The 20,600-nt window shown below is 42.7% G+C and overlaps 1 protein-coding gene across 16 annotated transcripts in view; it reads left to right on the forward strand.

The window, feature by feature from the left end:
* The window catches only part of ATP11B (ATPase phospholipid transporting 11B (putative)), a 152,694-nt gene extending 136,835 nt beyond the window's left edge, over positions 1-15,859 (forward strand). For 2 of the 16 annotated variants that reach the window (XR_008914004.1, XR_008914007.1), the window contains 7 exons: positions 76-179; positions 1,564-1,720; positions 4,045-4,130; positions 5,575-5,641; positions 7,021-7,114; positions 8,186-8,564; positions 11,445-11,578. Coding sequence is in view for 12 of the 16 variants with exons in the window: in XM_056807473.1 (XP_056663451.1) it covers positions 76-179; positions 1,564-1,720; positions 4,045-4,130; positions 5,575-5,641; positions 7,021-7,145; positions 11,445-11,547 (642 nt within the window). In the remaining 4 variants the exon portion in view is untranslated. Of the gene's footprint in view, positions 1-75; positions 180-1,563; positions 1,721-4,044; positions 4,131-5,574; positions 5,642-7,020; positions 7,146-8,185; positions 8,565-11,444; positions 13,427-14,719 lie in introns of those variants that run through there. The other 14 variants (XM_056807478.1, XM_056807485.1, XR_008914006.1 and 11 more) reach the window with 13 other exon arrangements.
* The last annotated feature ends 4,741 nt before the right edge of the window (positions 15,860-20,600 follow it).

The following is a 20,600-nucleotide window of genomic DNA, read 5'->3' on the forward strand; positions in this document are numbered from 1 at the left end:
GTAGTTTTTACTTTAAGAGTATTTGTTTAATTTAACATGAATGTGTTTCTTAGTGTGTTATATTTGATATTTTAGATGGCATTGGAAACTCACTTCTGGACCTGGATAAATCATGTTGTTACCTGGGGATCCATTGCATTTTATTTTGCATTCTCTTTGTTTTATGGGGGAATTTTCTGGTGAGTAATTGTATCCATATCATCTGTATCAAAAGCATTAAACACTTAAGTACATATTTAATGCTCTGTAACATAATTAAATTTCATTCTCTTCCTAGTCTTTGGACCTAGTTCTATTGTTGAATAGGCCATAAAGTCTTGTTTCATTTAACTAATAGGGGATGCCAAGTTATACTCTAATTACTTTAGTACTAAGTCATGAAGTGGGTCTTGTTTTATAATACACTTGGAAGAAATGCAAGTGCCTGTTCTTCTGTAGTGCAGGGGGCCACTTATGCCAGGTACATTAATTTTTCCCTCTGATTTCTAGAGGGAACAGATGAATGTCAATCCTGGAATGATTTCTATTTTAAAGGAAAAGGAAACCTAAACCTCTTATATTGCAACCCTCAGAACCACCCAAATTGAATGAGAGAGAGGGAGAGGGAGAGGGAGAGGGAGGAGGGAGGAGGTAAGAGGAAGAGGAGGGAGAGAGATTGAGATTTTGAAGGGCTCTGGCCCGAAGAACTGCTGCTTTTCTAAAATAATTTTTTTAATAACCTTTTTCTTTCTCCATTGCTTTCTAAATGGTGCCTGCAAATATCTTTTTGTAGATATTTCTCATTCAGATGTCTGACTTCTTGGATTAGGCTGATTCTAATGGAATTTAAACAATCAGTAGATTAATTGACAAAATTATTTGCCTCTCTAAAGCTCAGTTATTTACTAGATAAGACAAAGGAGTCTATTATTGTGCAAATTCAATATTTTATTTATCATGAAACATGTATTTAGAGTAAAGCGTGAGCATGGTTTCATCCTTCCAGAGACTAGGAAACTGATCTTAGTCACTACTTAAACAGTTTCTTTCAATACTACTTGGTGCTTTTATGTATCTACAAAATCTTTTTTATAAATTGATCTACTTGATCATCTGCTGTGAACATAGATTATTATACTGTTATGTTTGATAATTTAGATGGTATGGAAGACTCACTTCTGGAGCTGAATAAATCATGTTATTACCTGGGGGTCCATTGCATTTTATTTTGCATTCTCTTTGTTTTATGGAGGAATTTAAATATACTTATGGGCACCAATATATTAATGACCTCAAAGAACTGATAGGAGGAGAAGTGAGGGTTGGCATTTTTGTTCTGTGAGGTCTCTTGCCACTACAGTTCTGATAAAGAGCCATTAAATTGGATTTTGTCATAACAATAGAATAGAATTATTTTCATTTGTTGTCTAATTTGTTAGATAGTATTGATTTTGAGTCTGGATCACATTAATGTGATACTGCCCAATTAAGTCATCTTGCAAAGGAGTGTTCTTTTTGCATTATAATTTGTTGTAAGCTTTTGATGTTGCACCTTTAAGTATGCTTTACTTTCTAACTTCACAGGTCATTTCTGGATATCTACTTTGTATTCATTCAACTCCTGTCAAGCGGTTCTGCTTGGTTTGCCATGATCCTCATAGTGGTTACTTGCCTGTTTCTTGATGTTGTGAAGAAAGTCTTTGATCGACAGCTATATCCAACAAGTACTGAGAAGGCCCAGGTAACATGTTTTCACGGGAAGCCCATCTCGCATTTCAAGAGGCAGTCTATGAACTGTTAGAAACTTTATAGGGAAGTGCCAGTATTACATGTTCCTTTTGTCAGCATGTATGAAACTTGTTTTTTATCTGTTACTATGTACATCTTAATTGAATGTTTTAATTTAAACATTTCTTAACAAATTTATAAGTTTTGGGATATCTTCTTGGTAAATAAATTGAATGATATTTTTTCATAGTAAAATAATTTGTATTCAGCAGGGTGATTCAGATATTAAAATACTAGTTTAGCTGATAATAGTAAATATATTTAAAAATAATATTTTCAGATGATTCTATCATCTAAGTTATATTTTCAGTCTCTTTATGAATTTGAGTGCCTGACACTTTTCTGTGTCAATAAAATGCTCTTTGGGCTACACAACTTTTACTTAGCTGTGTTTTTAAAGGAAGTCATTAATCTCTTGTTCATTTTTGATGATCCTCATTACAGGAACAGAGGTTCTATAGCATGGAACAGAGGAACTAGATTCGATGCTGTGTACATGATAGAACACTATGTCTTATAACAGAGTCTGGAGGGGAGTACTTGTACTTAGTAGTAACCAGCATTCACTTCTAGTTGTGTGTACCGTGCTAGAGGCAACCATTTATTTCCATCATTACTGACTAGCTAGAGTGACTTTTTAATAGCCACTGTGTGCCATGGAAGTTGAGACATTGACTAAAGGAGATTTTTCACCAGGAGGCATTTCTGGGAGGCCAAATTCTTCATTTAAATGTTGCTTTCAAATTGCAAGCAGAAGTGGCTTATATATATAAGGGGCACTAAGCTTCGCACACAGTGCTTTTGTTTTTTTTAATTAGACATGATCTACTTTGACAAAACATTTCTAATGTGTTGGTATTGGCTCATTGACCCTAGAGAACTGGTGTTTAAACTTTAACCCATGTTCTAGTTTACAGTATATTGTAATGTGATGCTGATAAAATATTTCCATATAGGAATAAAGAAATTGTCCAAATTGACCACACAAATCTTTCTATTCTTTGTATTAATGTTGACAAGCCTTTCTGATATATGTTATGTAGATACTTAGTTCTGAAAATAGATACTGGAAATGTTTCAGTCTTCAACTAATTGTAAGACATATACAGTAATAAATACAATGATAAACAGGTAGTTTGATTTAGTGTTACAGTGTATTGTGAGCCTTTATACAGAGCTTCAAAGACTACATTTTCTCCCTCCGGAGTTCTATATTGTATACGCCCTCCATATATAATCATTAGCAAACAGGTTCTTTCTGGAACGTAATTGCAAGTAGACTTAATTATTTCTTGTTACAACTAGAAGTTTACAGTAGGAAAAGCATCCAGACGGTGATATCTTAGAGGTCACAGTGATTTAAAGATGAGAGCCATTAACAAGTTAAATGTTAAAGGATTGGAACAGAAACTATGTGGTGCCTCATGTGCATTTAGACTAGAATGAAGTCAGTGTCTATACTTGAGTATAGTATTATCTGTACTTGAGTTTTTGAAAAAGTGGGACAGAATTTTGACCCTATCTCAATAGGATCCCCAAATCACTGATTCAAAGTAAGGATGTTTACTGCAGTAGACTGATTCTTTGGTTTGTGTTTCCAGATTCCTGGTTTAAACAATCCTTTTTACACTCCGTTGACTTTGTCTGGCATACTACAGAGCTCTAAACATTACATTCTTGGGTTCCCTGATTTCTTTTTAAACAAAACCCAGAATGAAATGATAGCCCCTTGGGGGGGAACTTCTTTGCCATGAATTTGAATGACTTCCGATTCCTAATCATAGAGAAGAAAATGCACTAAATAAAACAGTCTAGCCCAAATGAGAACATCAGCAAGTTTGTTTTCTAAGCAAAAGTAGCAAGAAACGTGTCCAGAACTGAAAGACAGCTTTTATTCTGAGATTGTTTTCTGAGCTTTCAGTCTTAAGTATGAAGAATAAATAGCATTTGTACTTTGAACAATTAGGCCTACCTAGGGCAGCTGGGTGGCACTGTGGGTAGAGGGCCAGGCCTCCAATCAAGAGGAACTGGGTTCAGATCTGGCCTCAGACACTTCCTGTGTGACCCTGGGCAAATCACTTAACACTGCTTGCCTAGCCCTTGCCCTTTATTAAGACAGAAGGAAAGGGTTTAAAAAAAATTAGGCCTACCTCTGTGAGTTGTGTATGTGTGCCATACTCTGCCCTCCTCTCATCTGATCGTGTGTCCTGTGTCTGTCTCTGAGGTGATCCTGACTCCTTACTGACTTGTCTGTCCCCCCTTCTCTGTCCCTTATAGATGTACTCCAGCCCAGTTGCTTTAAGTGACGAATTCATCGCACTGCAGCCATTACCCAGGGCCAGGACTCAGCTGAGCAGACTTAGGTAGAGTAGGCAGCCCAGCCTTTGCCCCTTTGCACGCTGAAAGTCCACATACAGCCTGGAGAGAGGGTGGAAGAGGCATGAGCGAGAGTAAGCACTCTCCTGCATGTGGGCAGCAACAGCCAGCAAGGCCTCATTGCACCCCCTTCCACATAGCATCATTTTGTCCCACAATTGTAACGCTATGGCTTGGGGTGCTACCAGGTTCCCCAGTGCTTCTGCATGTTAAAGCCTGCTAGAAGTCATTATGAACAAACTGCTCTTAAACTTAATTCAATTACTAGGACATGAGAGCTGCCCCTTTTTTTTCCTCTTGCCTTTTTCTGTGTTGCAAATCCATACGCGCGTTTGTGTGTGTGTGTGTGTGTGTGTGTGTGTGTGTGTGTGTGTGTGGCTGCTTGGACATAGACAATTCTTTCCACTATTGAGTGACTGCATCTGTAAACTGAACATTACATTTTTAATGTTATTATACATACTTTTATCTCTGCAGATAGCCCACTCCTAGCACTTTCCACCCAAAAAAATCATCAGTGGTGTAAATCATATGTGCTAGGACATCTAGGTGGTTCAAGATTCTGGATTCAAGTCTGACCTCAGACACTTCCTAGCTGGGTGACCCTGGACAAGTCACTTAACCCCCATTGCCCAGCCCTTATTGCTCTTCTGCCTTGGAACCAATACACAATATTGATTCTGAAACAGAAGAGAAGGATTAAAAAAGAAAGAAAAGGGGGGGGGGGGGGAATCACATGTAGTATGAGAAAAAGAATACCAAAGATTGGGTAACTTTTAAGTTTGACATACCATTGAGTCATAAATGATAGCTTCTTTGGCTTGGAAAAAAAAGTAATCCAGTTAGGGATTCTAAATTTTCAGCACAGTGGAATTAAGTGGCTTTTCATTGTCTCAAAGATTTATCTTCCAAAAAAAAAAGAAAAAAAAGGCAGAGTGAAAACAGTCACTAGCCTGTCTACACTTATTTATTCAGTCAGTCTTGGTATCCTTTGAGCAAAGGATTACTGTCTTTGGTTTGACTCTGAGTATAAGATTTGGAAGCGTTTTCTAGGATTCTAGTAGAAGGATATTGTTAATAATTTTTATTTTTTAATTAAGTTTTTAAATACTTCAAAGTGTATGATTATGAAGTTAAATTATTGATAAGCAAAAATGAATTCTGTCACAAAAACGTGGAAAAAGTACTTGAAGATTTGTCTTTAAGTTTAGGGGTACATAAAGTGTGGCTTGGAAATATGCCCTTTTAATTATTTTTTATTGAATCATTTTAGTGTACTTAAACATATTTTACATTTTAAAAGAAGACTATGGCAGAAATTTTAGTTAACCCAAGTTCCTTTGTAACCTGATACAGTGAGCTGATTTTATAAAATCACTCTTTTACAAATTAAGTTTGTTTAAATCAAGGCATGTTTGTTTGCATTCATAGAACCCAACTGCAGCAGCCAAGGGAAAGCCCAGGCTCCCCAGTTCTGAATTCTCACCATCAGCTTAAGGTAGCTCCCTCCTGAATGGCCACAAATGGGAGATGCTAGTTAAGTGTGGACTTCCTTACCTTCTCCTGGCTACCTCAATTTACTTTTTCTCATTGCTTCCCTGTTTGCTACCCACCTTCTTCATTGGTCACTTTAGCAGCGTAGTGAGCTGCCACTGCTCTGCTTGATGTCACACAGCAATGAACGCAGACAGGCAGGCTGAAAAGAAGACACTTTGCCAGTGTCCAGCAACCAAGCCGGTAAAAAAAAAACATCTCCCAGAGCCCCGGGCAGGCAGGAAGGGACTGATTGTAGTACTGACAGTAGATTAAGCACTAGAAGGAAATTGGGGAAGCCCATCACTGGTTTCTAACGTGATATAAATAATGGTATTGAATAATGGAGACATTTTCCTAAGAGTTCAGTATCACAGAGAGAAAATGTTTATAAAGCTTAAAAATCCAAGACAATATTTCTAAATCAGTCTCATGCAATTATTTAGTTTCTTAAAGATTTCTGTTGTAAAATGACTATATCCATTCTGATTGGAACCCAGAATTCATCTTGAAGATTCCTGCCCCATAACTGTTCAAGACAGATCTTGAAGCTGGGCAGTTTAGCCCCTTGATATTTTGTGTGTGAGAGAGACACCAAAAAAGGCATTATTTTTCTAAAAAGTTTTTGGTTAGTGTTGTTCATGCTTATAAGAGGCAAGCCACTGACCAGTGATATCAGAATTCATTTTGTTATTTTTTGTTGTTACTGTCATTTGCTATTTTTTACTTTAAAAGGCCATCCCCTTACAGAGATCATCCGTTATTTTTTAAAAGATATTTTTCACACTAAAATAGTACCCAGTAAACTTAATTTGTGCACAAATATCATAAGGAAGCCTTTCAGTAGTCACTTTCCTCATTGAAGTCAGAGAACCAAATTGAGCTTTGAATGGTGGTAGCAATGCCATTGAATGCTTCTTTTCTTGCCACCATAAAAAAATAAATAAATAAATAAGATGGAAAACCAGGTGCAACCATTTAAAAACTCATGTAGGCTTGAAAAAATCCTCTTAATGAGGAGGGTAAGGAGAGAACATGAGAGTAACTCTAGGATTAGAACCCTTGTTTATTAAAGCATGCTTATAGGAGAAGAAACTGATGTTTCTCTCTCAGGAGCTGTGTGGAGTAGAACATTTTTGTGTAGTTGTAAACCATAAATTGATTTTGTGTGATTTGTCTCTGGAAAAGCTTATCGTCAGCCCTCCTTTGTGAAAATAACTGTGCCCTGTTCTGTGCTAATCGTTATTGCATCTTATACTGTTTCAAAGCAGCCTGCTGCTCTGATTTACCTGTGAAAGTGTTGCTCTCTGTAATATGAGACCTGTTGCTTTTCTGTCCTTCTAGATGGAAGAAGATAAGGGCTCAGTCAGCTCAGCATATGAATTTGCTGAAAGCAAGCACAGAGGGGAGGACAGTAGGCAACTGCTAGCTGATCCAGGTAGCAGCAGAGCAGAGCTTGCATACCCTAGGTAGTATCTCCTCCACTGGACCCACTGTATAGTCAGCCATCTGCTCATTACCACATGTCTTAGCTGAAACGCCCATTTCATTTGTCTTTTCATTTTATGCTCTCATCTTTCTCACTAATTCATCATTCTGATTTAGGGTTTGGTTTGGGGGTTTGGGGTACTATCTGTATTCCTTATTTATGGGGGAAAAGCCTATAAAACTTATACTGTAGTGACTTCAATTAAAGGGCAGAAAAATGCCCTGATGATCTTGGATTTTTGCTGTTTGTGAAATGACACTTATTAGTCTCTGATAATTTGTGGCACAATTTCTAATATCTTTAAAGCCTTTGTTTTCCCTTTGATGGTGGTTATGATACATTTGAGCATTTCATGACATGGAGGGCAGTGCCTCCCTGAGGCACCTTTTCACAAATGGCTTTTAAGGTAAATTCTCATGAATGTGCATGAGGGTTTGTATATGAAAAATGGCAATTCTCCGATCACCAGTACTGTCAAAGCCTGCCATCTTAATCTTTAATTTTTGAGGCAATTTTAAATCTGCCTTTGTTAAAAAAGAACAGAATTTGACGCTTAAAAAATTTGGTGAGATAATGAATGCAAATTCACCCCATCAGATAAACAAAGCCAAACAAATCCTCAACTTTATTGAACTATAGGAAAGTGTTGCCCTGAATTATAAGCAGAGATATCTTATGGAAGGGAAAGTTACTCTTCTGACCAATTACAAGTATATTTTCTTTTTGGATATTTCTCATTAGTTATGATCAATCTTTAAAATATCTTACTCTTACGATAAGCCCTGTTAAAGAATGAAATGGTTCATAATAAAAAGAAATTGAAGATGAGTTTCCCAACTAGTATCCATCCCTTTTGTAAGCTGACCCCTCTTTGTGCCTTGTAACCAATTCCCAGTTCTGTATAATAATGGGAAAAATCCAAAAGATCAGATCAGATAATCTATTTTAGGGTTATTTCTGGTAAGCCTTAGAATAATTACATAATTATTTTTATAGCATTCTTATTAATGTGAACTTTAGTTTATATTCCAGGCATTCATAGCCAGTGGGGCAAAGATGGCCCACAAAGACTGCCAGCCACTAGAAAGAGGATTGAAGTGATGTTGTGGTCTGTGCCCACAGAGCTGTTTGTACTGTTGGCTGCTTATAAAATTGTAGCCTTCTTCATGAAACCTCTGAGAAACCTGAACACAGTCAAGTAGAGTTCTTTTGAGTCTACCCTTTATTAGAACTAAGCATTTGAAAGCTGGGCCTTTGATGGGTAGCCCTTCCTCACCATCGCCGTGGTCCGAGTTGTCTTTGAGAGAGGATGATGACTTTCTTTTCTCATTATGGTGGAGAGTTATTCTTACTACACCAAAGGGCAGTCGGACACATTCTGTAGGCCCAGGAGAAGCAGGTGAGTCACTCACCTGTGCCACAGACAGAGTTTGTAGGTCTGTCCGTTTCTGAATTCGTGGTGGAATAGTGTTCATCCTTCTAAAGTATTTTGGAATTTATGCTTGTTTGTTTCTCATATTTGTTGGAATATTTTTGCTATTTATATACATTTTCATGCATAACACACATTGAGAAGAAAAATCAAGAAAACAGGTTTTTGCATCATTAGTTCGACATTCCCATTCTTTTCTTCTCAGAACTTCTGCTGCCAGCCAAAAGCACCTGGTAGAGGGATTTGCTTTGGTTTGGTTTGGTTTTTGTCAAAACAAAGACAGAAGAGTTGGAAGCTGCCAGACCATCTCGGCTCTTATTCCTGGGACACTCGCACCTTCTCTGCCCATGAAGGTCTGTCTTATCATTTCCAAACCACACGAGTCTGGAGCTTCCACAGACTCCTCTGCTGCACAAGCACCCCAACCACCCAGCCTGGACTCCTGAGCAAGTGCATCTGTTAGTTATGTAAAGAAGCAAACTCATAAGCACATGATTAAAACACGAAGGTCACTCGGCAAATACAGGTCTTTTAAAAAGTCAAGTATTCCTTTCTGAGGGCTGTTTTTAAACGTACTCTACTGAAATGGCCCTGCCCAGAAGTCTGGCCTTTACAGTGGGGTGGGCTGCCACCCCAAAGTGAGAGTCTCTCTGTGCACTTCAGAACTGCAGCATGAGGCTCTTATGTTTGAAGTGAACCTCAGTGGTTTAGGAGTCCATGGGGGTTCGTTGGAAGCAGAGCAAAAGACATTTTCTTACAAGCAAAGAACTTTTCTCAGTTTTCATTTTTAGGCCTTCCTGTCAATATCTCTAGCCTTTCTTCTGTGTCCATTCAAGGTTGAGCATTGTGGCTGGTACAGAAATGTCTGCGGAACAAACAAGCTATGGACATGGGGGACAGATGTTGGCGGGGGGAGAATCTCAAGAGGACAGGGCTGTACTACAGGTGAAATGAGTGACAGAGCAAGTGCTTTAGGGGTTCAGAGGGAGAGGTGCCTGGGTTGGGGTAGAAGGTCAAGGAGCCTTCCCAGCACCCCCAGAACTGACGCTGGTGATTGAAAGCTGCAGTGGCAAGGCTAAGGAAGGCACACCAAGCAGGGCTTTGTCAATGGAAACAAATTTTGAACACATAAACACTGACAGCATGTCTACCCCTTTAGCAAAAACAGCAGCAGAATTTAAGCTCCCAGTTAGCAAGAGTAGTTAGAACGAGAAGCTACCGGCTGGCCTTTGTGTGTCCCAGGTGGCTACATCATGCAAACTCTCCCCCCAATTCAGCTAGCCTGGATGGATATCAACACCCAGTAGTGTTGGTTCCCAAAAGGTGAGGTTTTCCAGGGTTTCTTGAACCATTTTCCCTATTCCCAAATGGAATATGTCAACATTTTGGATTAAGGGCTTACTTGGTGCCATTTGCCTGGGTGCAGGATGGCTGGTCATGGCCCCAGGAAGGATGGAACTCGGAGAGTTGGCTATGAGGGAGTGCAGGGGAGGCTGTGCCCAATGGGGCCAGGAGGCCCTCCCGTGCCAGGCTTTATCAGTCTTTAGAGATTTGATGAATAGGGATGTTCTGATTAGGACGGCACATAATGAAAACACTGAAGGAAGGAAGATCAGTCTGGCAGCAGTCTGTAAGATGGAGTGGAGGAGCTGTAAAGGCAGAGAGGTTAGTGAGGAGGCCATGGTTATCCTAGAGCAAAGTGCTAGGTTTCCCTTTTCTTGGGTCTCAGCAGTGAAAGGAGCAAAGGACAGAAGCCTGGGGATAGATCCATGATACCAGCATGAAACTGCTGGCGGTCCCTTCTCATGGGAAAGGGGCAGGGGCACGAGAGGAGATTCCTGGACCCGGGGCGGGCCGGGCATCACAGCGCCAGCTGGGCTCAGAGGTTTACTGCCAGCCCAGCGTCCCAGCCCTCAGTCTTGACTTCCCGATTCTGGGTGGCTTCCACCACTCCAACTTGCAACAAACACCTTCAGTTTTAATAACTGTTCACTCCCCTCTCTCCCTACATACCCTTTTTTCTTTTTCCTCTCTATAACCTTAATTCAAAAGAATTTCATTAAATGTCTTATGTAGATATAATTATACCATATAACAGTAGTAGGTATGCAACTAATTTGCTCTGGTAGAAGCAAATTTGAATTTAAAAAAAATTTCTTCTAAGAACAACCCTTTCAGATCATCCAGTGTCCTTGGTGAAACAAGTATTGGGATTCCCTCAGGAAGCCTAGCAGGACGGTGTGCTGTAAAGTACCCCTCTATGAGATTACCAAGAACCAGTGAGAGTCTTGAATTTCATTATTTTAATACAGCTCTCTTCGTTTAGTTCTTAATCGGCAACTCCAATTTTAACTCCGTGTACCACGTGATTAATAAAAAGGACGCGTTCTGTCCAGAACTCGGGTGGTGGTTCATGCTGGGAAGTCTCCCCGAGAGATTGAGAAGCAGAGTGTTATTATTCTAGGTGCTGGATAAAAGCCTATAAATTAGCTACAGTTCTAGCAGCCACGTGAAGCTTCTTTAGTCTCCTTTGTTCACCGGATTTTGTTCCGAGTCCCACATATCTTTTTCCTAAAATGTAGCAATAGTCAGGAAACTACCATTTTGTAGCCATTTCATAGAAATCGCTTTGCAAAATTGAATACCACCCAGTTGTTATTTTGTATTTTACTTCATACTTCATTCATAACAACATATTATCACGTAAATCTTAATAGCTATCATACTAGATGAAAGTTTCCTGTTACATTTTCCTTTTTAAAGTACTCTGGTGGTGGTGGTGGTGGTGTAGGAAGCGTTTGCCACGAGGGTCTGGGTCTGCTAACTTGTCTCCATTTCTCCTCCTAGCTTGCTGAAACAAATCCCGGGGTCGAGTGCTTGGAATCCATGTGTTGTTTCTCAGAGGGGCAAGCAGCATATGCATCTCTTGGAAGGATGCTGGACCGAGTGATGGGAAACTACAGCGCGGCGCAGGTTAACAGGTGTGACATGTCTCATGGTAGCCTTTGCTACAGAGGAGTCTCCTATAAACCGGGACGAGCTGCCACTCTAGCTCACCAGTGACCCAGTGCCGCCAGCCACTTGGGCCCATTGCAGTGAACCCCGGGCCTGTACTGTAAGACTCGCTGATTGATTCTAAAGATGGAGGGAGGAGGGCCAGGAGGGCTTCTTTTGCTCTAAAAGGAAGAGAAAATCACTTTGAAAAGACTTCTGTGTATTGAACTTTCTTTTACAGGTTTTCTAATATATTGTGTATGGGATTTTATGTAGATATGATAGCGTCTTGATTTGTATGTCTCTCATTCACTCATCTGCTGTAATATTTTGTTTTTCTGGTTTCCGCTTTTGGGCTTGACAAAATAATATTCTCATTTGTTAAGTCAAAAAGCCTCACTTTTCTCTTCTTAATGTATCTTTTCAAGTGTGTTATTGGGGACTGGACCTTGATTTATTCTTTTACAATACAAAAGGCAGTAGTATTTCTTTGCCCTACCCCCATTGCCTTCTTAAGTTATATGATATTTAAGTTAGTTTTGTTTTTTTTTAATTTAGCACTTCTAGCTCATTTTAGTAAGTTTAAAATCTGTATCAACTCTCAGGGCACTTGTGCCAATCCTAAATTATTTAAATACCTGATCATTTCTTAAATTATAAAGTGTTTCCATGTGGGGAAATATTCACCAAAAAAAGGCCTTTTTAAGAAACATTTGGGTGAAATACATTTTAAAAACGATTTTAGTATTTTTTTAACTAATTCATACATTTCACTAAAAGTCATATCTTTCAAGTGGGGGATTGAAATACTAACCTTTTGTACTTTGTGGTTCTCTTTATATGAATGATGTCATAATTCCCCAAGCCTTTCTGAATGAACCTCAGGGCAGAAGGGAATAGCTTTGTTGTGACTGTTAAAAGAATTTGTTTAATATTCAGACTAATTTTGTCTCTAAGTACAATGGGTGTGATATCATTCATGTGCCAGGAAATCTGGTGGACTTTTCCCTAATACACTTTAATCACTTCTGCTCTGTAAAACAAGTGCTTTGCAAAGTTCTTCTTGGGTTAACACAATGTCTGGGGTTCCAATCACCATATTCTTGCCCACTTATAAAATGGGATTGGTAATATTTTCATAGTGCTAGAATATAGTTATGCAAATGGTGATTTCACACCATACACAAGACATTTGTGTGAGCAGTGAAGTACATGGAGGCTTTCCCATGACTATTAGAGTTCAAAATTCCTCTGAGGACGATAGCGCCATCTCGGTCCCTGGTCTGAAGAATTGAATTCACAGTATGATTTCACTCCTTTGCACGGCCCCTCAGCATGGACCTGGAAGTCAGCATTTTAGTGGACCTCCTTATTGATATTTCCCTCTAAGTTTTGGCTCCTCAGAAAACAGATAGTATGAAAATGTGTGTTTTTAGTAAACTTTTAAATCTGGAATGAACATTGAGCCAGAAATGAACATTTTTAGGATTTGCATTGTGTATAGTTCCACTTTTCTTGACATTCTTTATTACATATAAACAGTTTTTCATGGATATAGAAAAAGGAACCTTTAAAAGAGTTATTTTTATGTTGCTTTGTACATTTTATACCCGGATAAATGATTGATAGTTTCAGGGAAACCGTTGGCTTTAATTGTGAACAGTCCCCTGTCCCCTAAGGGTAGATGATACCATCCCCTGACTTTACTCTTGGGCACTTAGAATCTTACTGCAGGCTCTTTTGTTTCCTCTGTGGAGCATCTTGTTCTACATTTTTCTAAGTCCAGGATCCAGTATTGGGTAATTAAAATGATCTCTGACAGACTATTTAAGGACCTTCCTGGTTTTGTCCAATTTCTCAGGTTACTTGTAAACTATTGCTGCCATGCTTCCTGTTCCTTCCCTACTGGAAACACAACTTATTGAATAATTGTAAAACCTTAGGAGAGAGATCTGAATGAGTAGGTTAAGAAAAACAATATGCAAACCTTTCTGGTGCTATTCAAAGGGCTATGCGGGCATTGATTGTCACTGGTAAATTTACAGGTTACTTCAGTCTTCCTCAGTTTCTTTAAACCATTTGATTTGAACAATTGGAGTGAAATAATGATAGCTAAAGTATAGATCCAGCTTCTCTGTTTAATCCGATTCCTCTGCCCAGCATTTTTGTGTCCCCGAGAGCTCAGCAGGCGAGAGGTGGGGAAGCCCTCTGTTTCTTGAATGTGTTAAGTAGGAATGTGGAACGCAAGCCCGGGAACTCTGCACCTCCACTTGGTTTCCATGAGAGATCCGATCAGTCTCAGCACTTTATGGAGCCTCTGGCCATGGCCCGGCAAAAGCGCTGTTTGGCCGTCCCCACCCGGCACTGGCCCTTTCCTTCTTGTAGGTGCCACAAGGACAGAATCCCCTGGAGAGTGAACACCGCCACGAGTGCTGGTTGTCTGCAGTTTGTCCCTTAGTGCATCCCAGCTGTCCTGTTTTTCAGGCTTTCTTGGAGAAGTGATGGAATATGTGTGAGCCTCGCCTGAAACGAGTGTGAAACGCTATTCCACAGAAAGGAAAAAATGGCTTTCTTTCCCCTGGGGGGACCAGGAAGTTGTGCGATCCCGCAGCCCCCATCTGAACTTGGAAGATCTCCTGCCCTCTGTCGGGCCAGGCCGTTTGTCCTAACTTCCCGGGGCCTTGGTGATCTGAGCACATCACTGAGCGCAGCCGTCCGGGGCGAAGGCTGGCCCTCTCCTACACTAAAAGGGGAAAAAAGCTTAAAGTCTTCTGGTTTTTTAAAAATAGTCATTTAAAAATCGTTTGTCTGCCGATAGCCACAACAGCCCTCCCCTATTGGCGAGAAGGAAAAGCGCCCCGGGGGGAGGGGGGGGGGGTCGGTCGCTCACCTTGTCCCCTGGGACAGCCAGCAAGGCCGGGCCGAGGATCCTGGCCAGCTGCCCTGAGCTCCACGTGGTGGGCGAGCACCAGGCCCCTGCTCGTTCCCTCGCCCCAATCGCTCTTGCCGAGGGCCTAGCGAGGCAGGACGGAAACCACGAGCCCACGGTGGGCTTGCTTAGTCTTAATTCGTTTTTCTCACTACGGAGGTTCCCAGTCAGCCAAACTTGTCTCTTATTGTTACTGTAGATCATGGAGCACATCGGACCCCTTCTGTACCAACGACAGGAGCATCCTGACCCTCTCCACCATGGACTCATCTGCTTGTTAGAGGAGCCCAGCCCCGGGCCAGCCATTTCAGTCTTTCCCCGAAAGTTCGGTGGAATGCTGCGGCTAGTGACTGTTCCTTAGTTCAGCAAAACTGCTTCCTGAGACCAGTGGAATAGCACGTGCCTGTGCGAGTTTCATAGTAAAGAAACAGGCTTTCAGATAAGTCAATTCCGTCCACGTGTCGGTTTTCCTGACGCCGACTCCAAACGAATGAGCCCAGCCCTGTAGCCAACTTGAAAACGTCCCTGTTCTCGCTCGAGTTGCTGCCTCACGTGGTATTTGGAATCCTAAGAACCAAATGGCTTTCCAGCTGTTGCTAGGACACAGTTCTGCTAACAAGGTGGAAAGGAGAGCGAGCTCCTGTTTACATGTCAAAATAGTCAGTAATTAGCTAGGGCGCCCACCGCTATTGAAAGCTGCTTCTGTAAATTGTGCTAAAAAGTTTGCCTTAAAAACTCTATTTTTTTATTCTATATTTTTTATTCTATTGAAGCTTCTTCTTGTGACTGAAATTTTAGCTGCATTTGAGTAAAGCCCCCCCCCCCCCCTTCACCCCCACAACCCATGTTATTGCTTTATGGCTTTTTGTCTCTTGTTCGTGGGGCAGAGCTCTAAGAAAAGAAAACCAACCCATTCTTGGTCTGCCCCTAGGCAGGTAGTCGCTACGTGCCCACACCACCTCTTAGTGGCAGAGGTCGCAACAGAACGGGAAAGTTCACGTGTTATACACTAGAAGACCATAGAGGTATAATTCTAATTACAACAGAAATCAGAACTATTTCTTCACGTTCACCACAACTCACAAGGGAGCTTTTATGCCACAGTATGAGGAAAACTACCATTTTCATTAGCTTAGGCATTATTTCATAAGTTTTATCATTGATGGATTTTTTGCATGTTTTAATCCATTTAATGTATTTCATTTTGATCTTGCTGTATTTTAAGCTAAACCTTTTCTCTGCCCTTCATTTATTTAAAGACTTGATCGCCGTCCATTTTGTGATAATGTTGTAATTACAAATGTGTGAAATAAAAGAACGCAATTAAGTTTGGACAGTATTATAAATACTTTAGGTACTTTTTATGAAACAGATTCAAGTGTGGCTGGGCTTCAGGTGGGCCTTTGCCCTCTCCAGCTTGAGTCTGGCCCCCTCGCCTTTTACATCAGCCAGTTCTGAGCACCCCCAGGCCCTCCAGCATGAAGCCCCATCCTAGGAGGTTCTGCCCATCTCTGGTTCGCTCTGGAAAACATATTCACCCGGGGCCTCTCTCCTGACTTTGGGGCACTGCCACCAGATTCCACAAGCTACGTGAAGAAAGGAAATCTGGTCATTGTGCCTTTTGAAGTCAATGTTGTCTTGGCTTGGTGTCCTCCCCCCTCCACCCCCCCCAAGAGAAATGGTACCTGAAACATTCCAGGAGACTTTAAGTGAACTCTTTTTCTGAATCAAAGGTAGCAGCTGGAAATTAAGATGCAAAGAAGTTAATTGTTATATGTGACTTCTGTTAACTCAGCTTCAGTCCTCAGAAGTCCAGATGTTTTAAGGCTGTAAGTGGCTTTGAGTGATTGATTGGTCTTGGTTGTAATGTCTTGGAAGTGATTGATATTTTCAAGATGTGAAAGTACTCCTTGTCTTAGAAATATTAGGGACAAACCCAACTGAACCCCTACATAGGCCTGTGAGGCTGGTAAGGAGGCCACCCAAAAAATGTAACTTCAGAATCTGAATTCCCTTCCTTCTCAAGCAAGGAAGGAGTTTCATTTATGGGAGGCTACAGCAATTCGGAGGGAAGGAGGACTCACAGTAACTTGCCTTTATCCCCCCGTGAACTTTCTAATTAATGGAACATTTTTGTGCTTCAGTGAGGAGTGTTTTTCACATTCTGAATTTAACCTCCACTTTAGAAAATTTTCCTATCAAATCTCCAGGTGTACAAGAAAGGCCTCTTTTAGAAGACTATTTTTCTGAAAAGTGCGTCATAGGAAGGACAGCTAATATGCAAACAGGAATGTGCAGCCTGCATTTCCAAAAGGGGATGATGAGGCACCCTTAAATAAGAGAAAGTTTGCTTTTTTATCTGATAAAAAGCCTAACATAAAAGGGCTTGCAGAAGGTTTACTGTCTCTGCTTTGGAGCAAAAGGCTGCTGCCCTGAGATGGACTGCAGGAGTCTTTGCCTCTGGCACTACACCACTAGCCATCAGCCTGATAATCCCTCAGGGTTCCTGCAGTGATATCCAGGGTTGATTTGATGTTCATAGTGGAACCCAAGTGAAACAAACCTTGGTATCAACCAGCAGACTCTTTCTTCTGTAAAATAACATGAAGATCTTACTGTTTCGTGTATTTTGTTAAAGTCTGCCCACATACTAAAGCTAGATTCAGGGGAAAATAAAAAGGTTTTAAATTTAAGATAATGTGGTATGATAGTCTGCTGAGCATGAAATGACGTGACATGACTTGCCTTTAAAAAACCTCTTTTCTAGTGCTGAAATTTGTATTACAGAACTTCACCTGACCAGGATCATTTATGGAAATATTTCCATTGCTTCTATCTGTATCGCGCTCTCTTTTGGAAGTGGGTACTGCACACAATTGGCCCAGATGTTTCTGCCAACAAATATATAGTATCCATCTCTCCTCTCAGATTTCTTACCCAGAATTAGCTTATTTAAAATGGTGGTCTGCCTGCCAGTTGGTGTTTTCCCACTGGCTAGTGAACTAGGAACCCTGCACTTAAAAAACAATCCCAGCAACTACTTTAGATGTAGACTACTGGTCGGGGGACAGGGCAGGAAATGAAAACTGGGCCCCCAAAAAGCATATGGTCACCCCAAAATTCTCCTTTTGAAAATGAAGAGGTTAAGACAAGATGTCCTCAAGTCCATCAGCCTCCCTAAGGGCAGTCCTGGAGGTGCCTGAGGCAGAGGTTTGCCATTGGAGGCCGGCCCGGAGCTCCCTGACCTGCCTGCCACCAGAGTGCTGTGACTAGTGCTGCTTCCAGCACTGAGAATGGTTGGACTGACAAACTACAGACAGAACAAAGCCACTGAGCAGCTCTGCTGCAGACAGAATAATTCCACGAGTTCCAAGGACATGAGAAAATGCCTCCCTCTTGCAGATGGGCGTTGCGGTTTAGTGTCGAATGTGGCACACGCGCGGTTAAAAGTTCGTTCGTGTGTTCAGTGGTTTGGGTTTTGCCAAACTGCCTTTTCTTTTTCCCTTTTTCAAAATCACTGTTAGAAGTTCCTCGGGCTGGGAGCTGGGCGACAAGAGGCTCAATCACCGAGAGAGGAGCGGCTTCCAAACATCTCCCGCTGCAGAGGGGGGGCTTTTCCCTAAAGCTTGTGATTCTTGTTAGTGAATTTCAAGCAGCCAGGGAGAAAGCGAGGGAGGCTCAGCTTGGGGATGGGGCGTCTAGAAAGGGACACCAAAGACACTTGAACTGCTTAATTCGGGTCTCGCGTGTACACATTTTATTTACATTTCAAATGAGGCAATCCTCTATCGTCATAAGAAAAAGCCTGAGCAGAACATGGGTTTTATTTTGAAGGATAATCCTGTTAAAAGGATGTCTACAGGACTTGTGTATTCAAATGGTGAATGTGTGCTTTTAAGGGGCAAGAAGTGCAGCTGGACATTGTAGCAATATGGAGTTCAAATGCTGGACCTCAGACACTGTGGTTATGTAATGGATTTCTTCTAAAACCTTTCTGTACGTTGTCAAGTAAATGCAACTTGCTTACTGTACCGTTCAGTAAATGTTTGTTTTTTTAAGTTTGCCAGATTATATTTATTGAATAAAACTTTCCCATTTAGCTAACAGTGTGTTTAATTTTTTTAACCTTAAAAAATAGAATAATGTTTATAGCACATAAAATCCTAGAGAACACTTTAAAGATTTATAAAGGATTTTACATATTTTTTCCTGTGAGGGTGAGTTTAAGTCCCTTTAAACAGCCAAGAAAACTGAGGGTCACATCACCCTGTGAGAGCCGGAGGCAGGTTCAAATTCCTTCGCTCCATCCACTGAGCACACACTGTGGTTACTAATAACCCTGCTGACCCCATAATGACCAAGAGAACCACCAATTAACATCTGTGTTTTCATGTATTTTTCTTTATTTTGTTAAACATTTCTCCATTACATTTCAGTCTGGTTCAGGCTGCAGGGGCTAGTTTTGCAGGCCAGCAGCATTGACCCAGAGATCTAGCAGCAACCCTGGGTTCTTGACCCGACGGAACCCCATTCAGGACACTATAAAGCACCCCCCTCCTTCCCACCAATAGCCCTGGGTGGTTATTCTCACCCCCCTATTAAGGATGAGGGTCCGTAACCTAGAGCCAGGATTTGAACGCATCTCCTGACTGACTTTTGTAGCTTTCATTTAATGTGTCCCTGAATATGCCTCTGACTAATAATTGCTGCCATTTCTGGATCGGCCGGCTGGGCTGATGACGGCATTCCCCCTAAGGAAGGAAAGGGAGCCTGTCGATGGGGCTGGACAAAGCCCTGGGCGAGCTGGGCACACACGGGGCTCCCTGTGGGCAGAGGCTGACGTCAGGGGTTCCGAAAGAGGAAAGCGAAGCTTTTATTCTCCCTAAAACGTTTTCACATTTGTGACACGGGAAAAAATCCACATTGTTATTAAAAGACTTCAAACACAGTCTGGGCGCTTCCGTGAGAGGGAACGAGGGAGGCAGAAAAGCTGGGGGTCCCAGCCAGGAAGGAAGGGCTTGTGGAGGCTCAGACACGAGGACTCGCAGGGAAGCTCTTCGGCCGGCCCTTAAATGCTCTGAAGCCCTTTGCAGAGCCGGTGTGGGGAGGAGACGGAAGGCGTCCCTGCCTGCACACCGACACCCTGTAGGGAGACGCAGCCCCGGGCGGTGCAGGGACCCCAAGCTCCCCCCGAGGAAAGGCCGGGTTCTGTTTTGGGCCCAGTGGATCCGAGACCTCCCACGGGACCACACGGGCAGGGCGCGATGCCCGAGAGGCAATCACTCGGCGCTGCTTCTGGGGACAAAACGGTCGCGGACACGAAGGCCGCTGCAGCGCTGGGCCAAGTCGCCCAAGGCGAGACCTCGGCCCAAGGCCACGCACAGATGGCCCCAGAACGGGGCTGCTCGCAGGGAACAAGACTGCGGCGTGACGGCACGGCCGGGGTCGGGGAGGGATGGTCGATGGGCCACTGAGAGGCCTCGGCGGGAGAGCTGGACCTCCGCAGCAGCCTTTTCCCAGATGATTTCAAGTCATGCCCAAAAGGCACCCCGGCGGGCCCGTCTGCCCCCGAGGGGGAGCTGCCGCCTCCTTTCCCCAGGCTGCCCGGGATGGTGGGGGTCCCTGCTTGTCATTCTCCACCTGCACGCCGCGGTCACCTCTGTGTCGCCGGGCTGGGAGGGGGCTCGGAAGCAGGCCTGGTTAACTCGGGTCGAGACCAGGAAGCCACGGCTGGGGCCCCCTCGAGGGTCCTGACCGGCCTTCGCTCTTCCGTTGCCGGGGCTGAGGCCCGGCACCCGCTCCGGCTTCTCCCGACCTTCCCGGCCGGGCAGCCGCTCCGTGTGTGCCAGGAGGGCCTTTGAGGCGGGAGGAGGCGTCATCTCCTCCCAATGGGACGACGCACACAAGGCCGAAGCGAAGGCGGCCTTCAGCCCCACCAGGCCCGTCGGGCGCTGGGCTCCGGGATCGGGGATGGGCGCTGGGCGGCTGCACGTGTGTCAGCGCCTCGGGATGGTTCCAAAGCGGAGAAGCCAAACGAGGGAGGGCCGGGGAGGAGGCAGAGAAGGCGCCTGCCCCAGGGC

This window comes from Monodelphis domestica, chromosome 8, assembly GCF_027887165.1.
Source record: "Monodelphis domestica isolate mMonDom1 chromosome 8, mMonDom1.pri, whole genome shotgun sequence".
Lineage (NCBI taxonomy): Eukaryota > Metazoa > Chordata > Mammalia > Didelphimorphia > Didelphidae > Monodelphis > Monodelphis domestica.